The sequence below is a fragment of the Rhinatrema bivittatum genome, chromosome 8, assembly GCF_901001135.1.
Source record: "Rhinatrema bivittatum chromosome 8, aRhiBiv1.1, whole genome shotgun sequence".
Taxonomy (NCBI): domain Eukaryota; kingdom Metazoa; phylum Chordata; class Amphibia; order Gymnophiona; family Rhinatrematidae; genus Rhinatrema; species Rhinatrema bivittatum.
In genome coordinates, this window is record NC_042622.1 from 175,768,425 (window position 1) to 175,792,281 (window position 23,857).

The 23,857-nt window shown below is 44.9% G+C and overlaps 1 protein-coding gene across 1 annotated transcript in view; it reads left to right on the plus strand.

Moving 5' to 3' along the window:
• Nucleotides 1-23,857, plus strand: part of MED13 (mediator complex subunit 13) — a 303,754-nt gene that overhangs the window by 205,185 nt on the left and 74,712 nt on the right. Inside the window, exons 18-21 of the mRNA XM_029611551.1 lie at nucleotides 8,215-8,438; nucleotides 19,617-19,806; nucleotides 20,018-20,459; nucleotides 23,271-23,490. Of these exons, the coding sequence (XP_029467411.1) occupies nucleotides 8,215-8,438; nucleotides 19,617-19,806; nucleotides 20,018-20,459; nucleotides 23,271-23,490 (1,076 nt within the window). The remainder of the gene's footprint in view (nucleotides 1-8,214; nucleotides 8,439-19,616; nucleotides 19,807-20,017; nucleotides 20,460-23,270; nucleotides 23,491-23,857) is intronic.

Genomic DNA, 23,857 nt, shown 5'->3' on the forward strand with positions numbered 1-23,857 from the left:
CCCAACAGATCTGGTTCCGTCTCTTTCGGGATCTCGCAGTCAGGGACCCCATTCGGCTGGGAACTGCACCCGATCTGATAACTCAGTACCAGGGGGTACCCTGCGCCATCCAAACCTCCAGGCATTGGCCCTAATGGTGTAGATGTTGAGCGCCTAGTTCTTCAGCCCCTGGATCTCTTGGATAGTGTCTCCCAGGTGATGGTGGCTTCTAGGAAGCCTTCCACAAGGAAGTCTTATAGTTTGAAATGGAGAAGATTCTCCACTTGGTGTGCAGGGCATGACTTGGATCCATTCACATGCCCCTTTCCCAGGATGTTGGACTACATATGGCACCTTTCTGAGATTGGGCTTCAGACCAGCTCAGTCACGGTTCATCTTAGCACTGTTAGTGCGTACCATTGAGGTGTCGCTGGCACACCCATATCTGTGCAGCCTTTAGTGGGTTGCTTTGAGAGGTCGCCTTCAATTGAAGCCCCCTCTTCAGTTTCTTGTTTTGGGACCTCAACATTAACCTAGCGTGGCTCATGTGTCCTCCCTTTGAGCCATTGCATTCCTACAACCCGAAGTTCCTTACCTGGAAAGTTATATTCCTAATGGCGATTACTTCGAGCTTCAGGCCTGCCATACACGAGGTTTTTTCATGACCTCTTACGTACGCACCCTAAGTTCCTAGCTAAGGTTGTGACTGATTTCCACATCAATCAGTCCATTGTTTTACCCACCTTTTTTTCCAGGCCTCATTCCCACCCAAGGGAACAGGCTTTTCATACTTTGGATTGCAAGAGGACCTTGGCTTTCTATTTGGAATGCACAGCTGGACACAGGCAGTCCACTCAGCTCTTTGAGTCCTTTGATACCAATAGGCTGGGAGTGGCGGTGGGTAAACAGACTCTATCCAACTGGCTGGGGGATTGCATCGCTTTCTGCTATGTGCAAACTGGCCTTCAGCTGACAGGCCGAATCATAGCTCACTCTGTGTGGGCCATGGTGATGTCAATGGCTCATCTGTGAGCGGTTCCTGTTGTTATTTGCTATGCAGCAATGTGGAGTTCCCTAAACATGTTCGCGGCCCATTACTGCTTGGACAAAGATGGTTGACAGTACAGTTCCTTCGGCCAGGCCGTCCTCTATAATATCTTCCATGCTTAAACCCAACTTTCCCTGCCTAGAGCCCCTGGTTGGGTGCCAAGCCATATTCTGCTGGCCAACAGTACCACTGCTGTGCCCATTGGCAAATTGTTTTGGTACTTGTTGGCCATGCCTGGCGGCGGGGACAGCCTGGAGTTTGGTATTCACCCACATGTGAGGACTACCATCCTGCTTGTCCTAGGAGAAAGCGCAATTATTTACCTGTAACAGGTGTTCTCCTAGGATAGCAGGATGTTTGTCCTCAGGAATCCCGCCCGCCACCCTGCATAGTTGGGTTCTCCTTCTGTTTTGTTTTATTTTTTCGCTCGTATGTTTTTATTTTTTTATCTGTTATGAGACTGAAGGGGGATCTCACGTGGACGCATGGATAGTGGCATGCTGGGCATGCTCCATGTTTTGGTCAATGCTTCCAGAAACTTTGACAAAAGGTTTCTGTGCCAGCCTCCATCCTGCTGTCCTAGGAGAACACCGGTTACAGGTAAGCAACTGTGCTTTCTCCTTGTGATGGGCGTTTAGTCAGGAATTGATTGATCTCAAATGGGATGCCCCGGAGGCAAGTTTTAAAGGGAGTTGGACGTTGAAAGGCCTGTACCTACTGGATTTGGCTATGAGAGTGTTTGCGGTTTCCCAAACTGGCCGTATGTGCTGTCTCTAAGCAGATAACTATCCCTGTGGAGGGAGGAGCAGCCCTGAAGGATGTGCATGATAGGAGGATTGAGGCTTTCCTTAAGCCTTTGAGGTAGTGGCATTGAATTTACAGATTGCTTCCTGTGGCACGATCTTGTCTGCTTCTCTCTCTCAAGGTTGATTCTGGAGGAAATTCGAGTGGTTATGGAGCTCGCTGCCCATTTTTAGCAGATGCAGGCTGTGATTTGGTCCGTACCTCGGTCAGAGGAGTGGCTTCGGTAATGGCGGCCAGGCATCCGCTCTAGTTGCAAAATTGGTCAGCTGATGTAGCCTCCAAAGCTAATCTCACAAAGATACCCTTTAAAGGCTTGCTGCCGTTTGGGAGCGAGTTGGAGAAACTGGCCAGTAAGTGGAGCATATCTCCGGTTCCTTGGTTGCCAGACGATAAGAAGCAATTGCAAAGCCCCTTGGCATGAGGGGTCGTCTCTGGGGTTACAAGTGGTTTCATTCCTAAAGAGAGTCGACCTTTCAGAGGACTCGGCCTTTTGGTAGGTCTGAGTCCTTTCGTCTCAGACAGCCTAAGAGAGGAGCAGGCTTGGGTGGCTGACCTTCCTGAGCTTCCCAATGAAGGTTTGCCGACCCACCTTCGGGAACAAGAGATAGGGTCCCGCCTCTCTTATAAGAGGTGGATTGAGATCACATCAGACCAGTGGGTCCTCCAGGTGTGAATCAAGGATATGCACTGGAATTTCGCAGTATTCCTCGAAGTGATCATGGTGTCCCCTTGCCACTCCCCGCAGAAGAAGCAGACAGTTTATGCTTCAGAGACTCCTCAGGCCGAGGGCTGTGGTTCCGTTACCCACGTCTCAAGAAAGTATGGGGCGATATTCCATTTATTTTGTTGTGCCCAAAAAGGAGGGTTCCTTTCGTTCCATCCTGGATCTCAAAAGGGTAAACAGTCATTTGAAGGTGACTCATTTTCACATAGAAGCCTTAAGCTTCTTGATAATGGAAGTGCAGTCGGAATTTCTGACCTCCCTGAGTATGTCTGAGGCCTACCTTCATATTCTCATCCGTTTGGAACACTGTTTTCTACATTTTGTAGTGTGGGGCGCCATTATCAGTTTTGGGCATTGCCCTTTGGTCTAGCCACCACTCCGCAGAACATTTTTCAAGGTTATGGTGGTAGTAGCGGTGGTCTTGAGAAGATATGGGATCCTGGTGCATCCATAAATGGATGACTGGCTGATTTGTGCCAAGTCTCAGGAAGAGAGCCGCCTGGTGTCACACAAAGTGATCTCCTTGTTGCAGGAGCTTGGTTGAGTGGTGAATCTGGCCAAGAGCAGTCTTCACCCATCCCAGTTGGAGTATCTGGTGATTTCGGTTCAACACTGGGCAATCAGAAATTGATGACTCAGGTGCGTCAGTTGGTGAACTCTATATGCCAGACGGTGTGGTCCTATCTACAGGTGCTCGGCTTGATGGCGGCAACCCTGGAAGTGGCTGTTGGCAAGGGCGCATATGCATCATATTCAGTGCTCTTTACTGTCTCGTTGGAACTTGCAGTCTCAGGACTATTCAGTTTGTCTCCACTTGCCGATGGAAATCTGCTCTCACCTCCAATGGTTTATTATTTATTTATTTTATTTAATATTTTGTTATACCGACTTTCATGACTAGAATCACATCAACCCGGTTTACAATTAACAATGTGTGTAAGGTAGAGAGTAACATAGTAATCAATATTCCCAATTCAAACTTCAAATACAGTAAACAATATTATGGATGTGAGAAAGTTACAATAAAACAGGGAAAATTAACTAGGATCTGGAAAGGGGGAGAAACTGAAACAAATATTTACATTTCAGCCAATTGCATCAATTAATATAGTTGTGTAGCAAAAATGAATATATATGATAAAGTTGTGAAGGACGATAATATGGTGCTGTGTATGAGTGGGAAGTTGGTGGATTCTTATTTCAATCCAATTTTTGAATACGAGTTTATGCTGATGGGTGGAGGTTTTAATCAAGGCCTGGGAATGCTTTTTTAAAAAGCCAAGTTTTTAGTCTTTTCCTAAATGTTAGAGTGCATGGTTCTTGTCTCAAGTCAGGTGGGATAGAGTTCCATAGAGTTGGACCTGCTGAGGAGAAAGCTCTGAGACTGAAGGATTTATGTTGGTAGGTTTTGGCATGTGGAACCTGAAGTGATTCTTTGTAGTATTCCCTGATGGGTCTGGCGGATGTGTGGATACAGGAGGCTTATCTGAGCCAGGGAATTTCCATGTCCTCCCCAACTGGATTGTGCTCATGACAGATGTGAGTGTCCAGGGTTGGGGGTCTCACTCTCAGGAGCTGGCAGTCCAAGGGTTTTGGAATGCTGAAGAGTCCCACTGGAACATCAATCGCCTGGAAGCACGGATAGTCTGCTTGGCATGTTGCAGTTCAGCCACAGACTGCAGGATCAAATGGTCCAAGTGATGTCAGGCAGCACAATGACTGTGGTCTACATCAGTCACCAGGGAAGAACAAAGACCCAGCAGCTGTCATTGGAAATAGATCAGCTTATGGAATGGGCAGAAGGGCATCTGCAGATGATTTCGGCCTCTCATATTGCAGGAAAAGACAACGTAAGAGTGGACTTTCTCAGCAGAGAGAGTCTAGTCCCAGGAGAATGGGGGGTGTTCGCTGAGGCATTTCAGCTGATTGTGGATTGCTGGAGCCTTTTCCCAATACGAAAATTCCTCAATTTTATAGTCGCAGGAGAGATCCGTGGTCCCTGGGCATAGGTGCTCTCATACAGGTCTGGCCGGAAGTCAGATTGCTTTACGCCTTTCCTCCGTGGCCATTGCTGGGCAGAATGATTCGCAAAATTGAAGGCCATGGGGGCTAGTACTCCCAGTGGTGCCAGACTGGCCCAGGCGTCCGTGGTATGCAGATTTGCAAAGACTCCTGGTGGAGACCCCTCTTTGGATTCCGCCGCACCCGGATCTATTACAGTAAAGTCAGATTTTCATGAGGATCAGACTCTGTTCTATCTTATGGTTTGGCCCTTGAGAGGGCTTGCCTGTTAAAGTGTGGGTATTCTTCCCAGGGATTTCCACCTTATTCCACGCTCAGAAGTGTGCCACTTCCTTAGCCTATGTGTGGATTTGGAGAGTATTTGAGGCCTGGTGTGAGGAACGTGGTGTTCTTCCTTGTTCAATTAAGATCCTGCTCATTCTGGATTTTTTGTAGGATGGGTTGAATAAAGGATTAGCCCTTAATTCCTTGAAGGTGCAGGTTGTGGTTCTTGCCGGTTTCAGGGGTCTGGTTATATGGTGGTTCCTTGTCGTAGTCTCAACCCGATGTCCGTTTTTTGAAGGGAGTGAAGCATCTTAGGCCTCCCTTAAGGTTGCTGGTTTCCTTGTGGAGTCTTAACTTGGTGCTGGATTTCTTGGCGGGCCCTAAGTTCCGACCACTGCGCAGCCTTTCCTTACGGTTGTTGACCTTGAAGACAGTGTTCCTGGTGGCTATATGTTCTGCGCATCGAATTTCTGAGCTGCAGGCCTTGTCTTGCCGGGAGCCATTCCTTCGGGTGACTCCAGGGGCATTACAGCTGCATACTGTTCCATCTTTAATGTCCAAAGTGGTGTCTGAGTTTCATTTGAATCAGTCCATTTCCTTCCTGTTAAGGTCAGGGATGTGGAGGAATATCGCCTCTTGCGCTACATGGATGTCAAGAGACTTGTGTGGTATCTAAAGGTTTCTGAACCTTTCCAGAAGACTGATCACCTGGTTGTCCTCCATGGTGGGAGTAAACAGGGTGCTCCAGCTTCGCGGACTATCATAGCACGAGGGATTAAGAAGGTGGTCATGGCCGCATATGTAGATGCTGAGAAGCAGTTGCCTACTCATGTTCAGGCTCGTTCCACTAGTTCTCAGGCAGTGTCATGGGCAGAGGTTAGATTGTTTCTCCCGTCATTATCTGCCGAGTTGTGACGCGGTCCTCTTTACACACTTTTTTTTTTTTTCTCCAGGATTTATCTTTTGGATGTGCAGGCTCGGGAGGAGACAGCCTTTGCACGTGTGGTGTTGGCTCCACACGTGCTCCACCCTGCTCAGGAGTAGATTGGGTACATCCTACTGGTCCTGAGTCCATCTGTCTACATGCTAGGAAATGGGGAAATTACTTACCTGATAATTTTGTTTTCCTTATTGTAGACACATGGACTTAGCTTCCTGCCCTCGGTTGCTGCTTGTGTGTCAGTCTTATTGTGGGGCTCTAGGTTCCAAGGGATTACTGGTAAGTGTTCGTTCAGTCCCTAGATTGGGGTACCTAGATTTTACGTGAGTTTAGTGTTTCTTGTTGGTTGAGTACAGTTATGGTTGACAGTTTTTAATCAGGTTTTTTGCTAGTCTGTCCACAGTTGCTTTTAAAGAGAGTACTGGCAGGCTAGGGTCACTGCAGGAGTATATATACTGTGATGTCAGCTTGCTCTGTCTCCATCTGCTGGCAGGGGAGCATAATCCACTGTCCTGAGTTCCTGTCTACACTAAGGAAAATGAAATTATCAGGTAAGTAATTTCTCCATCGTATCTTTGTTCCCAATCTTTTTGGGTCATCGTCTTCTATGACAAAGTAGCTGTGTGAATGTTCTAATTTCTTTGGCAGAACTACTTTGATTATTAGTATGTACTTCTGTTTTAATATACGAAAGACCTATGAATGCACAATTATCTGGGCCCATAAATAAATAATGTTAATCTAATATCCACCATGTCTTTCCATGAGGTTGGGTCACAGGCTGCAGTCTCTATAGGGAGTCAGTTTTTGGCTGCTTTTTCAAGTTTGGTGTGTATTGGCTTGCAATCATGCCATATTGCTTTTTGTTGTTGGGTTACTCTCAATTGAAAATGCTCTGTATAATACTTATGGACTGCTACAGAAAGAAGCGCGGGAGAGCCGGCGAGCGCCCGCTCTCCCGACGCGCGCACAGGCCAGTGTCCTGGGCGAGCGATTCAGTATCAGTCCCCGGTAAAAGGAGGCGCTAGGGACACTAGCGCGTCCCTAGCGCCTTCTTTTTGACAGAAGCGGCAGCTGTCAGCGGGATTGACAGCAGACGCTCAATTTTACCGGTGTCTGTTCTTGAACCCGCTGACAGCCACGGGTTTGGAAAACGGACGCCGGCTAATTTGAGCGTCCATCTTCCAACCCATGGGCAGATTTTTAATTTTTTCTTTTAATTTTGGGGCCCCCGACTTAATATCGCTATGATATTAAGTCGGAGGGTGTACAGAAAAGCAGTTTTTTCTGCTTTTCTGTACACTTTCCCAGTGCTGGCCGAAATTAAAATGTGCGGTTTCACTGCACATTTTGCTTTTTGTATTGCGCGGGATTGACTAATAGGCCCATCAACATGATTTGCATGTTGCGGGCGCTATTAGTTTCGGGGGGGTGTTGGCCGTGCGTTTTCGACGCGCTATTACCCCTTACTGTATAAGAGGTAAAAATAGCATGTCGAAAATCCGCAGGCTAACAGTGCGCTCCACTGGAGCACACTTTATTGTATCGCCCGTTAGATTGGTAATAAGATTGTCCCTTCTGGAAAGGAAGCTGAAACCACTTGGCAAGCTACTGTTGCTGTCGCATGGCAGTGCATAAGGTTGCTTACAGGTTGTACAAACTACGGCTGTGCGTTTGATTTTTGATCTTTCATGAGCGATGTCACCCACATATTGGACTTTTCATCCTGCTTGTCCATGGAGAATCACTGGAATTCCTTACCTTGGGTGACTGTGATTTTGTATTTTTGCATCTGTTTATAAAAATTGGTCCTCTTTACATGATTAGTGGAGTACTGCATTGAGAAGATGGGACTTCCAGTGTTACTGCAGACTTGAAACTCCATCCATTGTATAAGAAGCCCAGGTGCCAGTATTGTACTGCAAATGTAAAACGGAAGGAAGAATTTTTTAAAACACAGTTTTCCAAAATCATAACTTCCGTGGTAAATTATTCTAGTGTCCCTTTTATAGTGACATATCCATTGTGGTCCCCCAGATTCTGCACTGTAATGGTGAAAAGCTACATTCATGCCACTGAATTTTTTTGTATATGACCAAATTAGTAACAAACTCATTACCAGCGTTAATTGCTGAATAGAAATGCTTTTCCAAGTGACAGTTATTGTGATGAGAGAATAACTTTCATTTTGTCACCAGCATTTTAAAGCACATTTGCAAAGGTGTAAAAATATTCTAAGTTTGGCTTTTATGTGCCAAATGAGATGCAAAAGATATTCTAAAAAGTTACAGATAGCTCCATTAATATTTTACCTTGCATATATGTATTTAACAAATAGAAGTGCAGTTCATTTAATAAACTGTTTTGTTCATTTTTTTGTCCAGTGTAAAAATTTAATTTTTCAAGTTTTACTGAAATTGTTTTCTTATGTAGGAACGGATGAGTCTCCAGAGCCGCTGCCAATTCCCACATTCTTGCTGGGATACGATTATGACTTCCTGGTGCTCTCGCCGTTTGCCTTGCCATACTGGGAGAGGCTTATGCTGGAACCCTATGGATCCCAACGAGACATTGCTTATGTGGTGGTATGTCCTGAGAATGAGGCCCTGCTGAATGCAGCAAAAAACTTCTTCAGAGACCTCACTGCAATATATGAGGTAAGGTTTTCAACAGGCCCCAGAGATTCCCTTTAATTTAATTACAAAGTATGCCTTCTGTTCAGGCAATGGAAGGGTAAAATGGAAAATTGTTCTTATCTGCTAATTTTTTGTTCCTGGAATACCACAGATTAGTCCAGACAAGTGGGTTTGGCATCCCTATCAGCAGATGGAGGCAGAGAATAAAAATCTTTTCAGGCACTGCTACATAACCGGGAGTGCCACTTGCAGTCCCTCAATATTGATCTGTACCCAAGCCAAGATCTTTACTCTGATAATCAACTAACACCCCCAACTAGGGTGAGCAGAAAAAAAAACAGTTGGAGCCCCTTAACCTGGAGCCCCATACACAAGAGAGAAATTAAATCCTTCAACATATATACAAAACATCTAAAGAGCAGCACAATAGCAACAAAGGTTTTTCATACTCTGAGATGAGCTTGTGGACTGATCTGTGGTATTCCAGGAACGAAAATTAGCAGGTAAGAACCAATTTTCCTTTCCTGTTCATATGCCAGATCAGTCCAGGCAAGTGGGATGTACCCAAGCTCCCTTACAGTGGGTGGGCACTCAAAAGACCTGCACGTAACACACTTTCCCCAAACATAGCCTCCTCAGATGCCTGAACATCCAATTGGTAATGTTTGGCAAAAGTGTGCAGGGAAGACAATGTCACTGCCTGACAGATTTCCTGTGTTGATATCAGCTGACACTCCGCCCAGGAGGCTGCCTGTGCCCTAGTAGAATGCGCCCGCAGCTCCTCTGGAACCATTCAAACCTTATAGAAATAAGCTAAAAAGATTGTTTCCTTCAACCAGCGAGCAATGGTAGCTTTAGAAGCCTCGTTTCCCTTCGTCGCTCCATTGAACAAGAAAAAACAGATCTGACTACCGAAAACTTAGTGAACTTAAGATAATGTTACAGCGTCTGGTGAATATCCAGTAAGTGGAGCTCTTTGGCATGCAACGTATTTACCCCCAGGTGAGGGAATGCCGGAAGTTCCACAGTCTGGTTTAGATGGAAAGAAGATACGACCAACAAAAAGGAACAGACAGTATGCAAGAAAACCCATCATCCGTAATCTGAGGAAAAGGATCCCTACGTGACAAGGTTTGAAGCTCTGAAATCCACCTAGCTGAACAGATTGCTACCAGGAAGACTGTCTTCAGGGTGAGATCCTTCAGATGCCCATCTTAATGGCTCAAAGGGGAAGCCACATAGAACCTGAAGTACCAGATTAAGGTTCCATGATGGACACATCTACGGACCAGCGGATGCAAATGTTTCACTTCCTTAAGAAAACGAACGACCAGATGGAAAGCAAAGGACATCCCTTGAAACTTGCCTCAAAGACACCCTAAGGCTGCTACCTGTACTTGGAACGAATTATAAGCCAAACCCTTTGCCAAGACCCACTTTAAGGGCTCTAGGTCGTCTTCCACATACTATGACTCAAACACACGATATATGCCAAAGAGGAGGTAGCCGGTTTCCTAGCCTGAAGCAAAATGGCATTTACCGACTCCACTTACCTTTTAGGTGTAATCACTGCCTTTCAAAAGCCAAACCATGAGACAAAAGTGATGCTCCTGATCCGAAAAGATGGGTCCTTGTCACAGCAACCCCTGCAGGTAAGCCAATCGGACAGGACCATCTATCGCTAGATGAAATAGGTCCACAAACCGCACTACTAGAATCACCTGACCGGTTTGCTGCTCTTCATGATGCAACACGTGTCCTATGAGGGGCCATGGGGGAAACACATACAGAAGAAGCCTTGTTGGCCAAGGCTGGACTAAACCATGGATCCCCCTCAGACCCGACCTCCTTTCTGCGACTGAAGAACTGCTGTGACTTGGCATTCCCTCGATGCCTTGAGATCTAGGTGGGAACTATTCCACCTATACTGGAGGAGGGCAAAGGCCTCTGCTGACAACTCCCACTCCCTCAGATCTAGCTGCTACCTGCTTAGGTAATCCACCTGGATATTGACCATTCCGGTCACGTGAGATGCTGCTAAGCCTACTAGATCTCTCGCCAGCTATGCAAATAGCTCCTAGGCTTCCTGAGCCACCTGACTCCTCTTTGTCCCCTCCTTGATTGATTATAGGCCACTGTCACATTGTCCAAGAATACGCACACCATCCGCCCTAGAATCTGCGGCAAAAAGGCCAATAGGGCCCTGCAAACTACCCTCACTTGAAAAATGGTTGGTTGTCCAGGACGCCTTGTTGAGTACTGACCTTGGGCTGTCCGTCCTTGACAAACAGCCTCCCAACTCTTGAGGATGGCATCCGTAGTAACTACCACTCAATCCGGAATCTCTAGTTTTACTCCGCTCTCCAGTTTAGGTCTGGAGAGCCACTATGAAATACTGGACCTGGAAGTCTCTTGAAGAGGTAAAGGAAGCTAAACCTCCTCCAACAGAGGATTCCAAAAGTGCCCTCTGAAATGGCTGCATGTGAGTAAATGGCCATGGCACCAAATCTAGTGTAGAAGCCATAGAACCCAGGACCTGCAAATAATCCCAGACACTGAAGCACCTGTCCCTGCAACTTCATAATCCTGTCCGAGGTAAGGAACACCTTGCCTACATAGATATCAAACCATGTCCTCATATGCTCCCAATGACTGGGACTGCTGCTGGTGACAATTCGCCAGGTTCACAACCCACCCCAGAGATTGCAACTTCTCTGTGAACAGTTGAATCGAGTGCCGGCTCTCCAGCTCAGACTTCGCCCAGATGAGCCAGTCCAGGTTTGGGTGAACTAGAATCCCGTGACTTCTGAATGACGCCACCACCATTACTTTTGTGAAAGTTTGAGGTGCAGTCTCTAACCTGAAGGGGAGAGCCCGAAACTGAAAATTCTCTCCTATCACCATGATCCGCAGAAACGTCTGATGTTCCATACCTATGGGGATGTGCAAATAAGCTTCCGTCAAGTTCAACTGTGCCAGAAACTCCACTTTGCAAACTGCTGCTATCACCATCCACAGAGTCTTCATGCGAAATTGCAGAATCTGCAATGCCGCATTGAGCTTCTATAGATCAAGAATGGACCAAAAGATGCCTTCCTTCTTGGGAACCACAAAGTACACAGAGTATCTTCTTGTCCCTCTGTTAAGGAACTGGGACAATTGCATCCAGTCATTGCAGCTTCTGTAACGTTTCCCAAACTGCCTATTGTCAGACATGGGAGACACAACGGGACACTACATAGACTTCTCTGATCAGGCGAGAGAATTCTAAAGTGTAGCTGCCTTTTATTACTTCCAGAACCCACTGGTCTGATGTGATCTTGGTCCACTCTTTGTAAAAGAGGGCTAGTCTCTCTCCAATGGCCTCCAAGGAAGAGTGGATCAGCCTGCCTTCATTGGGAGGCCAGAACTGTCCCAGGAAGGTCTACATGCCCCTGAAAGGACTGCTGCCTTCCAGAGTTCTGCTTCTGCATTGGAGCATTCGAATTTCTGCTGGAATGAAATCTCCTCAGATCCTGAAAATGAGATTACAGTGGAAAGGTCTTTTTGCTGACCTTATCCTTGGGCAACGTATTGCCCTTTGACTCCCCCCATAAGCTTCATTAACTGTTCCAGATATTCTCCGAACAGCAGTTTTCCTTTGAAAGGGTGATTTCAAAGTTGCGACTTAGACATCTGCTGACCAAGTACGCAACCACAGAAGTCTCTGGGATGCCACTGCAGAGACTATGTTCCTGGCAGACAACCTGACCATGTCAAACAATGCATCCACCACAAGAGCCGCCACTGCAGAGACTATGTTCCTGGCAGACAACCTGACCATGTCAAACAACGCATCCACCACAAGAGCCACCCCTGCTTCCAGTTGAACTGCGTGCTTGGCATCGGCTGCAGTCATTGCAAGGACCGATATCTTTTTCCTGCGTGTCTTGCACTCAGTGTAAATGTGCCCACTGCATTAGACCACTCGAAGGCTCAAGGTTGAGACTTCAAACATCCTTTTAAACTGAATCTCCAATCTCAGATCCTGAACATCCTTCAATGCAATGGACCCTGCCACAGGATGGTCATTGTCTTGGTAACCACCGACACCGCCACATCCACCTTAGGAAACCATAAGAGCTCCAAGGTCTTTTCCAGCAAGGGATACAACTTAGCCATCGCCCTGGCTACCTTTAGGCCTGATTATGGAGTATCCCATTCCCAGACAACCAACCTTTTCATCACCTTTGGTAAAGGGAAAGTCTTTGGTAATCCATGCAGTATATCCAGGACTGGGGTCCCACCCCTTCATTGTCAGAATTCTCTTGTGCCATCTTGATTCCCAGCTTGTGCAAAACATGGGGAAGAAGACGATACGGTTCCTCCTTCTGGATCCTAGGATCATCTCCTTCTATAATGGGCACCTCTTCATGATCCAACATATCCTTATCTACATCAGGCATGCTGTCCTTTGACACAGTGACCGGGTGGTCCAGATTACCCTTTGGGTCATCCCTTGGATCCTCCTGTAAGAGTCCGAGCCATCTAAATCCTCCAAGGTTTCCTCCTCTCCCTATGGCCAGGCAAGTCCCAGGAGTGGAGAAGCCCCCTGAACCTTGCTGCTTTAGCCAGTCTAGGCTCCTCAGTCAGTTGTGGTGACTAATGGGAAGATGGACATTTGCTCCCCACTCCCCTTTTTGCCAGATAGGCCTTTTGGAGCAGATCATGTCCTCATCCAGCTCCCCGACTGCTTCCCGGTCCTCCCCTGAGGAAAAACCCGCAGGAGATATCGGAGGAAGGGAGTCCTTGTGCTCCCTTGCAACTGTCTGCTTCTTGCCACATGGACTCAAGATGGCCTAAGGTGGTGATGGATTTCCATCTTAATCTGTCAGTCGTCCTGCCAGTATTCTTTCCAAGGCCCCATTCACACCAAGGCGAATGAACACTGTACAATTTGGACTGCAAGCGAGCCTTAGCCTTCCATTTGGAGCGGACAGAAGCCCTTAGACAGTGCACCCAACTTTTTATTTTTTGATAAGAATAGGTTGGGCGTTGCCTTTGCCAAACAGAACACATCCAGTTGTCTAGCAGATTGCATCTCCTTCTGTTATACCCAGGTGGGACTGCACCTTTTGGGGTCACGTCAAAGCTCATTCTGTCAAAGCCATGGCAGCGTTGGTGGCCCACTTGCAAGCAGGTCCCATGGAAGAGATCTACAAGGCTGTGACATGGAGTTCTCTCCACACATCCATATCTCATTACTGTCTGGATGGGGATGGCCAGTGCAACAGTAGGTTCGACCAATGTGTTCTTCGGAACCTGTTTGAGGTGTAACATATAGAAACATAGAAGTGACAGCAGAAGACCACCAAATGGCCCATCCAGTCTGCCCAGCAAGCTTCACACCTATTTGTTTTCATACTTATCTGTTACTCTGACCACTGAGGTCAGGGCCCTTATTGGTAACTTTTTGGTTCCAATTCCCTTCCACCCCCACCATCGATGCAGACAGCAGTGCTGGAGCTGCATCTAAGTGAAGTATCTAGCTAATTGGTTTGGGGTAGTAACCGCCGTAATAAGCAAGCTACTCCCGTTTGTTTACCCTGCTTGTGTAATTCAGTCCTTGTTGGTTGTCTGAATATAAATCCTCTTTACTTCATTCTCCCCCCCCCCCCCCCCCTGTTGTTGAAGCAGTGAGCTGCGCTGGATATGTATTCCAAGTGAAGTATCATGCTTAGTTGATTCGGGGTAGTAGCCGCCGTAACAAGCAAGCTACACCCATGCTTATTTGTTTACCCAGACTATGTAATTAATTCCTTGTTGGTTGATGCTGAATATAAATCATCTTTTCTTCATTTTCCCTGCCGTTGAAGCAGAGAGCTATGCTGGATGTGCATTGAAAGTGAAGTATCAGGCTTATTTGGTTTGGGGTAGTTACCGCTGTAACAAGCAAGCTACTCCACTGCTTTTTTGTGGATGCAAATCCTTTTTTCCACATTTCCTCTTGCCGTTGAAGCATAGAGCAATGTTGGAGTCGCATTAACTGTGTGTATGTTATTGAATAAGGATATTAATTTCTAGGTAGTAGCTGTCATTCCCGCAAGCAAGCCACCCCCTTGCCTCATCTCTTCATTCACATCCTCTAGACCAGAGCTTTCCAAAGTGTGTGTCGCAACACTTTAGTGTGTCGCCTGAGGTGTGCCGGTGTGTCGCGCAAGCCTGGTGCACGTGACACACCGGAAAGCGGGAACCAATGCAGCCGCCGGTGGACCTCATCCCACTGGCGGCTGAGCAGTGAAGTTTCGCTGGGCTGGGCTGTGTGCCGGAGACACACAGCATGAAGATCGGCAGGGCCATGGTGGAGCTCACGTCACCACGGCTCGAAGAAAAAGGTCACGCAGGTGGTGCTCCTCCTTCCTGTCCACGCGGCCCCGGAAGAAAAATGTTGCCGGAGCCGCACGGGCAGGAAGGAGGTGGAGCATCAGCCACGTGCAGAAGAGGAGCAGCGGGCTGAGAGGAGGAGGAGGCCCGGTAGCAGGGTCCCCACCGTGGATCGGCCCGCGAAGAAGAGGGACGCCACTGCCGTGGATCGGCCCACGAAGAAGAGGGACACCACTGCCGTGGATCGGCCCACGAAGAAGAGGGACGCCACTGCCGCGGATCGGCCCGCGAAGAAGAGGGATGCCGCTGCCGCAGATCGGCCAGCGAAGAAGAGGGACGCCGCTGCCGCGGATCGGCCCACGAAGAACAGGGCCGCTGCAGAGCCCATCCTGCAGTGACCCGTGAAGAGGAGCCCAGAGGTAAGAGAGAGGCTGAGGGCCCGTAGAGTGCGTGTATGAGATGAGTTGAGAGATTGTGTGCGTGTATGAGATGAGTTGAGAGATTGTGTGCGGGAGTGAGGACCTGAATGTTTGCAGAGACAGCATGTGAGAGCCTGTGTGTGTGTGAGAGAGACAGCATGTGCCAGTGAGAGCCTGTGTGTATGAATGATTGTATGAGAGAGAGCATGTGACAGTGAGAGTCTGTGCTTGAGCAAGACAGCATGTGGGAGAGAGAGAGCCTGGGTGTGAGTCAGACAGCATGTGCAAGAGAGAGACTGTGTATGAATGATTGTATGAGAGAGCATGTGAGAGCCTGTGTGTGTGTGTATGTGTGAGAGAGAAAGCATGTGAGAATGAGAACCTGACTGTATGTTTGAGGGGAGAAGATAGATGCAGAGAAAAGAAATAGAAAAAAAAGACAATATGAAAGGAATTGGCAAAAAAAATAAGAAAGGAAAGGTGGAACAAAAAAGCCTGTGACCAACCGATAGAAAACTAAGATCAGACCGCAAAGGTAAAAAAAAATAATTACTTTTTACTGATTGGCACATGTAATTTTTGGTAATGTGCAAAAGTAGCATTTTCTCTATGCGGATCTCACAATGTACGAGATCAACATGGAGGAAGTGGAAACCCACGGGGCCTACACAGAGGAGGCAACAGAATGGGCTTCAGTGCCAATAGCAGCAATCAGCACCTCCCAAATAGCCATGCGGCATCAGTGACAGTGACAGTGGCAGCAGAGGAATGAGAGAGGTTCTTGAGGTTGCTGGCAAAAGAAAGAGAGGGGGTCTGCCTTTAGTGTGCATGTGAATGAATGGGAGTCTGCCTGGGGGTGTATGTGTGTGAATGCATGGGTACCTGCCTGAGGGTGTGTCTGTATGAGAATGTATGGGTGTCTTCCTGGGGTTTGTATGTGTGAGAATAGGTGCCTGCCTGTGTGTGGTGTATGTGTGTGTGAGAATGAATTGGTGCCTGCCTGGGGGTCTGTGTGTGTGAGAATGAATTGGTGCCTGCCTGGGGGTCTGTGTGTGTGAGAATGAATGTGTGCATGCCTGGGGGATGGTGAGGGAGTGGTGTGAAAATGAATGGGAGCCTGCCTGGGGGTCAGTTTCAGTGTGTGAGAGTGACTGGGAGCTTGCCTGGGTGTGTGTTTGTGTGAGAGTGATTGGGAACTTGCCTGGGTGTGTGTGTTTGTGTGTATGTGAGGGAGCCAGAGAGAGTGAGAGCATGAGTGTGTATGAGAAAATCCAGGGGAGTAAGTTTGTTTGGGGGGTGTGTGTGGAGGGGGAGAGAGTGTCTTAGAGCCTGAGAGTGTGTCAGTGTCTGCGAGAGCGAGAAGTTATGGTGGGTATAAGAGCATGAATATGTATGTATGTGTGAGAGAGAATGGACATGTGAGTATGTGTGAGAGAGAGAGGATAACCTCCTAATCCTTGACAATATCAGGGTGACTGGAAATCAAGAGCTCCCACGTATGGACAGCAGGGGCTTTTTAAAATCCTTATTAGTTTTAATTATTGGGTGTTATTTGATATATGTGCTGTTTTTAAATATTTTATTGGTATTTGGGAAATTGTAAAAAATGTATATGATTTTAATTAATAGAAATTCTATTTATCAGTAGTTTTAAAATATTCTTTTATTAGTATGGTTTTACTATTATAACTGATGCTTTATGTTTCTTGATTTTATTTGTTTTATGAGGAATGGTGGTTCTGTTTTTCCATTGTTAATACACAGTCTGGCTTCTTGGGGTTTCCTTGTCAGTTCTTGTCAAATTTGTGCTTCTTTATTCTGTATTTGGTGAGGGTCTGTCTCTGCTCTGTGTGTGTAACCATGATGAGAGATTCTGCTAGCATAGGGATCTATAGCAATCGGGTTTGTTTTGTTTCCTCAGTAGGTGGTGTATTGGTATTCTAGGACCCAGTGTAATATTTACCCTTGCTTATTCACAGGTAGGGTTATTGTTTGAGTCCTTGGTGTTATTACTGTTGTGTTACAATGGGATTGCAGTATAGATTTTGAGTGTCTTTTTTGCGAGGTTTTGTGTTAGTTCACAATGTGCCTGGCAGTGGAAGGTGTTTGTGCTGCTGTTACTGTGAGGTGACACCAGAATTTGAAAATATCTTTTAGTATGATGAGCTGTAAGGGAAACATCCAAGCTCCATTGTTTGGGGGAATTTCAGTGGATGCACAGAGTTACAGAACTGGAGGTGCAGGATTTATATTGACATTCTGTCCCTTCCTATAAATTCCAGTCTTCACTCTCATAGCCATATAGAATTAGTTGAATGAGGCTATCAAATAATTTTATAGTGTGAAACTGGCCAGTTTTTTTAAATTACCCAGAAGAGCCTTTGGACTTTCTTTTAACACCAAATATTCAAAATCTGTGTTCATCCCATCAAGCTCATATATCTCATTAAAGAGGTAAATTGAATAACACAATAACTTTGTTTTATTATTGTTATTCATAAATTAGAACAATAACATTAATCTTGGAATATTATATATTTTTAATATAAATGAGAGGTTTTCACAAGATAGGTTGTGTCGTGAAACATTTTATTATGTATATATTTAAGGAAACATACATAAATTGTCGAAATACATTTAGTTTGTTTAACCTTTAACCTCTGGTTTGCTAGTAAACTGAATTACTATGTCCCGAAATTGTTTGTCTAAAAAGTGTGTCACCAACATGAAAAGTTTGGAAAGCTCTGCTCTAGACTTTATGGATCCACAGCGTTTATCCCACGCTCCTTTGAAATCTTTCACAGTTTAGAACCCAACTTTGAAATCCTTCACAGTGTAGAACCCAACTCTCCCACCTAGAGCCTGTTGTTTGGGTTCAGGCTGTCTCTCCCTCTGTTACCAATACCACTGGTGGTGGTGAGCCCATTGGCACTTGGTTAAGTGTCTGTTGGTCTCCCCCCCCCCCCCCTTGCTTTTTTTTTTGTTGGGGAGCAGGCTGTAGTTAGGGATTCACCTATGTATGAGGACTACCATCTTGCTTGTTCTCGGAGAGAGCAGAGTTGCTTATTTTTAAGTTGTTCTTTGAGGTCCTTCACTAGCAGGATGTTAATCCTCACAAAACCCGCCTACCCCACGGAGTTGGGTTTCTCTTGTTTTTTGTTCTAATTATAATTCTATGTTACAAGACTGGAGAGGGACTGCACATGAACGCATGGTATAGGGGATGCTGGTCATGCTCAGTGTGCCAAGTCAACATTCTAGAAACTTTGAAATAAGTTTTCCACCATGGGACTACATCTGATGATGTCACCCATGTGTGAGGACTAGCATCCTGCTGTCCTCTGAGAACATGCTATACTGAGGGATTGCTATACTGAGGGATTGCAGGTGGCTGTCGTGGTTATATAGCAGTGCCTGAAAAGTTTTTATTCTCTGCTTCCTCCTACTGGTAGGGATGCAAAACCCACTTGTCTGGACTGATCTGGGGTATGAACAGGAACAAGCCTTATTTCAGTTGGAGGGTGACCTTATAAACACACAAAGCTGTGGCCACCCCCTCCCAAAACACAACACTTAATATTTATTCATTGTGGACATTTCATTAGTGTAAACAGCTTCTCGTGCTTAAAATTATGACATGCTAATATTTATAATTAAAAAAAATCTTTGTTTATGAAAGCTTTTATAAAATCTAATTTCTACATGCTATTGTGCACCAACATTTATTCTTCAGCAAGTCAGAATATAGATTGTGTATGTATATATATATATATATATATGTAGATATGGATATAGATATGGATATAGATATGGATATAGAGATAGATAAACTCTATCTAACTATTCTTTTTATTACTCGGATTGTTAACGAATCAGGTAGAAAGATTTCATATTCACTTGGGAATTGGATTGAGACTTTGCATTCAAGAAATGTTTTGCTTACTGTTTGATTGTTGGTGCATTTTTTGCAGGTAGCACTTGCAGCCCAATCTACTTTTGGTGCATGTGTACTTGTAAATCTTCACTGCTCAATGCAAGTAGCTTGTAGAGTGGTTTACGCCATCTGCTGGCCAGACACATTCAGATAAATGGAGACGACAGTGCATGCTTGTTCACCAGAAACTGTGAACTAGGCTGAAAAGGTGGTGGATAGGTGCAGATGATTTTCCTTTGAGATTGATTGGAACATTTTAAGTTTATTCCTACAAATACAAGCCATCCTGCTTGGAGGCAAAAGGATGTATAAAAAGACATTGATGTCCTTTTCATCCCTTTCTTACATATGTCCTATACTTTCTGGCATATGTCCTGTACTGAATTCACTTGTCTTGATAGATGAAAATCTGTTTTTGTGATTTTTGCCTTGTCACGGATTTTTTTGTATTGATTCCTAACTTGTGTTCACTTGTCTGTACAGTCTTGTAGACTTGGCCAACATAGACCTATCTCCAGGCTGCTGTCAGATGGCATCATGAGAGTTGGATCTACTGCTGCAAAGAAACTAGTTGATAAGTCTGTCACAGATTGGTTCTCCCAGGCAACCAATGACAACAATGAAGCATTCTCCAAACTCCGACTCTACGCACAAGTTTGCAGATACGACCTTGGTATTGATTTTGATTATATAGCTTATTTTTCAAGGGAATCTCACAGGAAGACTATAGGGGGTAATAAAAATAATTTCACACACTAACCATAGCAATGACTGATAAGTACATTTTTGATCAGAGTACAAAGAAATAGTCATGAAAATGACTGAACTAATTTGTCTTTTTTTTTTTGTTTAGCTTTATTTAATTTTTGCCTTCTGTCTCATAGGTCCTTATCTTGCCTCTCAGCCATTGGACAGTTCTTTACTTGGCCAGCCAAGTCTTGCTTCCCCCATGAACCAGCCAGCTGCCAGCCAACCTCCGGCAGCAGGTAACACTGGGACTGCAAATGCACCATCCCTCTCTGCAGCTGCCACCACTGGCACCATAGCACAGAGTGCCATCTCTTCTACAGTGACTTCAAGCACTTCAACCACCTCATCCTCCTCGAACCTTGGCAGTGGCGTACTGACAGGCAAACCATCGTCATTTCCGCCTTTTGGCAGTATGAACAGTACCTCTGCTGGCTCTGTACCTGGACAAATTAACACAGTCCCGAATGGACAGGGTGGCCAACCGCAGCAACAGCCAACTCTTCAAGCATTGGGCACATCTGGGGAAGCTGGAGCAGCGGCAGTACCTGGACAGCAGCATCCAGAAGTTTCGGAAAGGTGGTAATTTCTTTGTTTGCACTTAAAGCTTTAGAGCTTGATTTAGCAGGATTTTTTTCTGCAAGCATGAAATGGGAGAAATTCCTTGATAAATAGAGTGGAAAAGTAGCACACCCTATAAAAATGTTGCTGCTAGTAATTTTATTATGGGTTTGACAATTGCTTGGTTTTGATTGTTAATATTACTACCCTTAACATAAGGCTTGGGGGTAACCTATAGGGAGCTGCAAATACCACCATAAGAAACTTGCTGGGCAGGCTAGATGGTCCTTTTCTGCTATTAATACTATGTTACTATGTTACATCTGAGAGACCTGGTTACAGCAGTGGGCTACCAACCAGGAAAGCCAGTGTTCAGACCCTGCTGACACTGCTTGTGACCTTGGGGAAGTCACTTCACTCTCCATTGCCTCAGGTACAAATTGTGAGCCCTCTGGGGATAGAGAAATAGAGTACCTGAATGTAATTTGCTTTGAAGTGTCATGAAAGGCAGAATGACAATTAAAAAAACAAAAAAAAAAAACCTCAGACCCCTGCTAGCTTAGATAAAACAGGTACACTATATTTTCTTTCACATTAATCCCAATATCCACTCAGAGAAAATACTAATCATAAATATGGTTCAATATTATTTATTTGTTATTTTAAAAACTAACACACTCAGTTCTGGAATTTGTTGCCAGAGGATGTGGTTAGTGCAGTTAGTGTAGCTGGGTTCAAAAAAGGTTTGGATAAGTTCTTGGAGGAGAAGTCCATTAATGGCTATTAATCAAGTTTACTTAGGGAATAGCCACTGCTATTAATTGCATCAGTGGCATGGGATCTTCTTGGTGTTTGGGTAATTGCCAGGTTCTTGTGGCCTGGTTTGGCCTCTGTTGGAAACAGGATGCTGGGCTCGATGGACCCTTGGTCTGACCCAGCTTGGCATTTGTTTTTATGCTTATCATATTCTGTTCACACACATACAATTATTCTCAATCCCCACTATCATCATTCCTTCCACCTACACTCCTAACTTTCCTCGTTGTCCATCAGTTAGGAGTGTAGTTGGAAGGAATGATGATAGTGGGGATTAAGAATAATTGTTCACATTTGTATACTTTGCACATGTATTGGATTATATGATATGAGAAATTATGTAATTATCTGAAAGAATAGGTTTAGAATGTTGACTTGCTTGAATTTTTAATGTGTGTGAATGGAATATGAGTGTTAGTTTTTAAAATGTATAGATAGATTTATATTGGTTTAACAAATAATATTGAACCATATTTATGATTAGTATTTTCTCTTTGAGCGGATATTGAACTTAGATAAAACAGCATTTGAGCCATGCATGTCTTGGAAAAAGGGGAATTGGACTCAGATGACAACCAACGTGGGCCCAACTTCTAAGGAACTAGGGTATTGATATGCAGACATAAGGGAAAAAGCACAGAACTGCTTCTACAGCCAAGTCCAAAAGCAAAGCATGTCAAGCAGCTCGCTCTGAATTATCAAGAAGGGTGCTCACCCAGTAAAAATGTTACAGTAATTCTTTTTTTATGGATTTGACAGGGCTTGCTTTTGATTATAGATATTACTACCATAATCATAAGGCTTGGTGGTAACCCGCAGGGAGTGGCAGTTACTACCTTTAACAGAAACATAAGGGTGGCCTGCATGGGTGGTAGATATTACCATGGGAGGTTTGCTGGACAGACTGAATGGATCATTTGGTCCTTTTATGCCGACATTACTGTGTTACTCCAACTGAGAATTTGGGAAGGTTAATCTTTTGTTTTTTTTAAATCTTAAGAAATTGTTTTAGTGTATACAAATAGTATTTCCATAGAAATAAGTAATTGTAGTTGTGCTCAGTGTCACAAGCTCATTGAAAGAAATCTTGGCAGTGAATAATTTAGTTGGGATCCTGCTGGCTACTTGTTTGAGATAGGTTCATTGAGCCACTATCCTTTGTTCTGACTTGGCATATCTTTTGTTCTTAGTTTAATTTTAGTTTGTTTTTGATTTCTTGGATAATCTGTTTCTAGATATGAAGATTAAATTTGTCATGTTGAAGAGATTTCCATGCTGTTGGTTTGTGGCAGAAATTGCTGGAGAAAAGAGGCTTGATATAATTTGAATTGGACCAGTGGTACAGGAATATATGTTTGCACTCCAGGATAGTGAGGGAGTGTGAACTTGGGGATAATTATCAAAACTATGAGTTTAATACCAGAGCCTACTGTGCTGAGATTTAACTTCTCTTCTCTTTCTCAACTTTCTTCATGCACTGATGCTTTTTTGTTTTGTTGTGCTTGTTGCTTTGGATTATGTAGACCTGTTGTGAACCAGAGAGAGTGACATGTTTTGGCCAAGTGTCAAGTGACTGTTGTACCCAGCAGGAATGACTGAAAGCATCTGTAGGCATGACCTGCAGGATTTTAGTGTGATAGTTCAGGCTACCTCTGCACTAAATCTGAATGTGAAATCCTATGAAATAGGAATTCATAGGATTTCTTATCCTGTCACGAGGCTTTCTTTAAAACAGCATATGGATGTTCCATTCCCTGACACTTGTGTACAAATAAAAAGGGAGGGGGGACCTGAACCAATAACATAACATTTAAAAATGGTAATATTGCTGGCAAAGTGACATTTGGAGTGAGAAGAAACATTGGTATGTCTTTAAAGCTGTCCACAGTCATTAGCAACTGAGGTCAGCTCCATGAACTCTGACAGAGCTACTGCCATGTTCTGTATTTTGTTACATCCTGGTTATTTGATTCCCTTCCTTCTATTGATATGTTTTCCATTGTTGTCTTGCAGTACAATGGATCGGGATAAAGTTGGAGTCCCTACCGACGGTGATTCCCATGCTGTCACTTACCCACCTGCAATTGTAGTTTATATCGTTGATCCTTTCAACTATGAAAACAAAGATGAAGGCTCAAAGTCGTCCAGTATATGGACTCTTGGGCTTCTTCGCTGCTTTCTGGAGATGCTGCAGATTCTTCCTGTCAATATTAGGAACTCTGTGTCTGTGCAGGTAGGATAGCTCACAAAAAAATAAGGGACGGCTTCATCCAGAATTTGAGTAAGACATGGAATGAAAATCTTAAATTAGGTTTGTTTTCCCCCACATGTTTTCTGTTGATTAAACAAGTTTTTCACTACTGCAGGTATTCATCAGTCATGCTCATCTTGGTTCTGCCTGTGGAAAAGCCTTGCAATTAGATATCTACCACAAAGCCCTCTGGTTCAAGATTGTGGTTCTGGGGCGTTTCACAGAGGGAGGGAGCATAAGCTATTACCTTTGGAATAAACCTGCCCCTAATACTCTTTAAATCTAAATTCTAGGGACCCTCTGCTCAACTGAGGGAGGGAGAACTAGCCTTTTATCTCAGGAGCTCCAA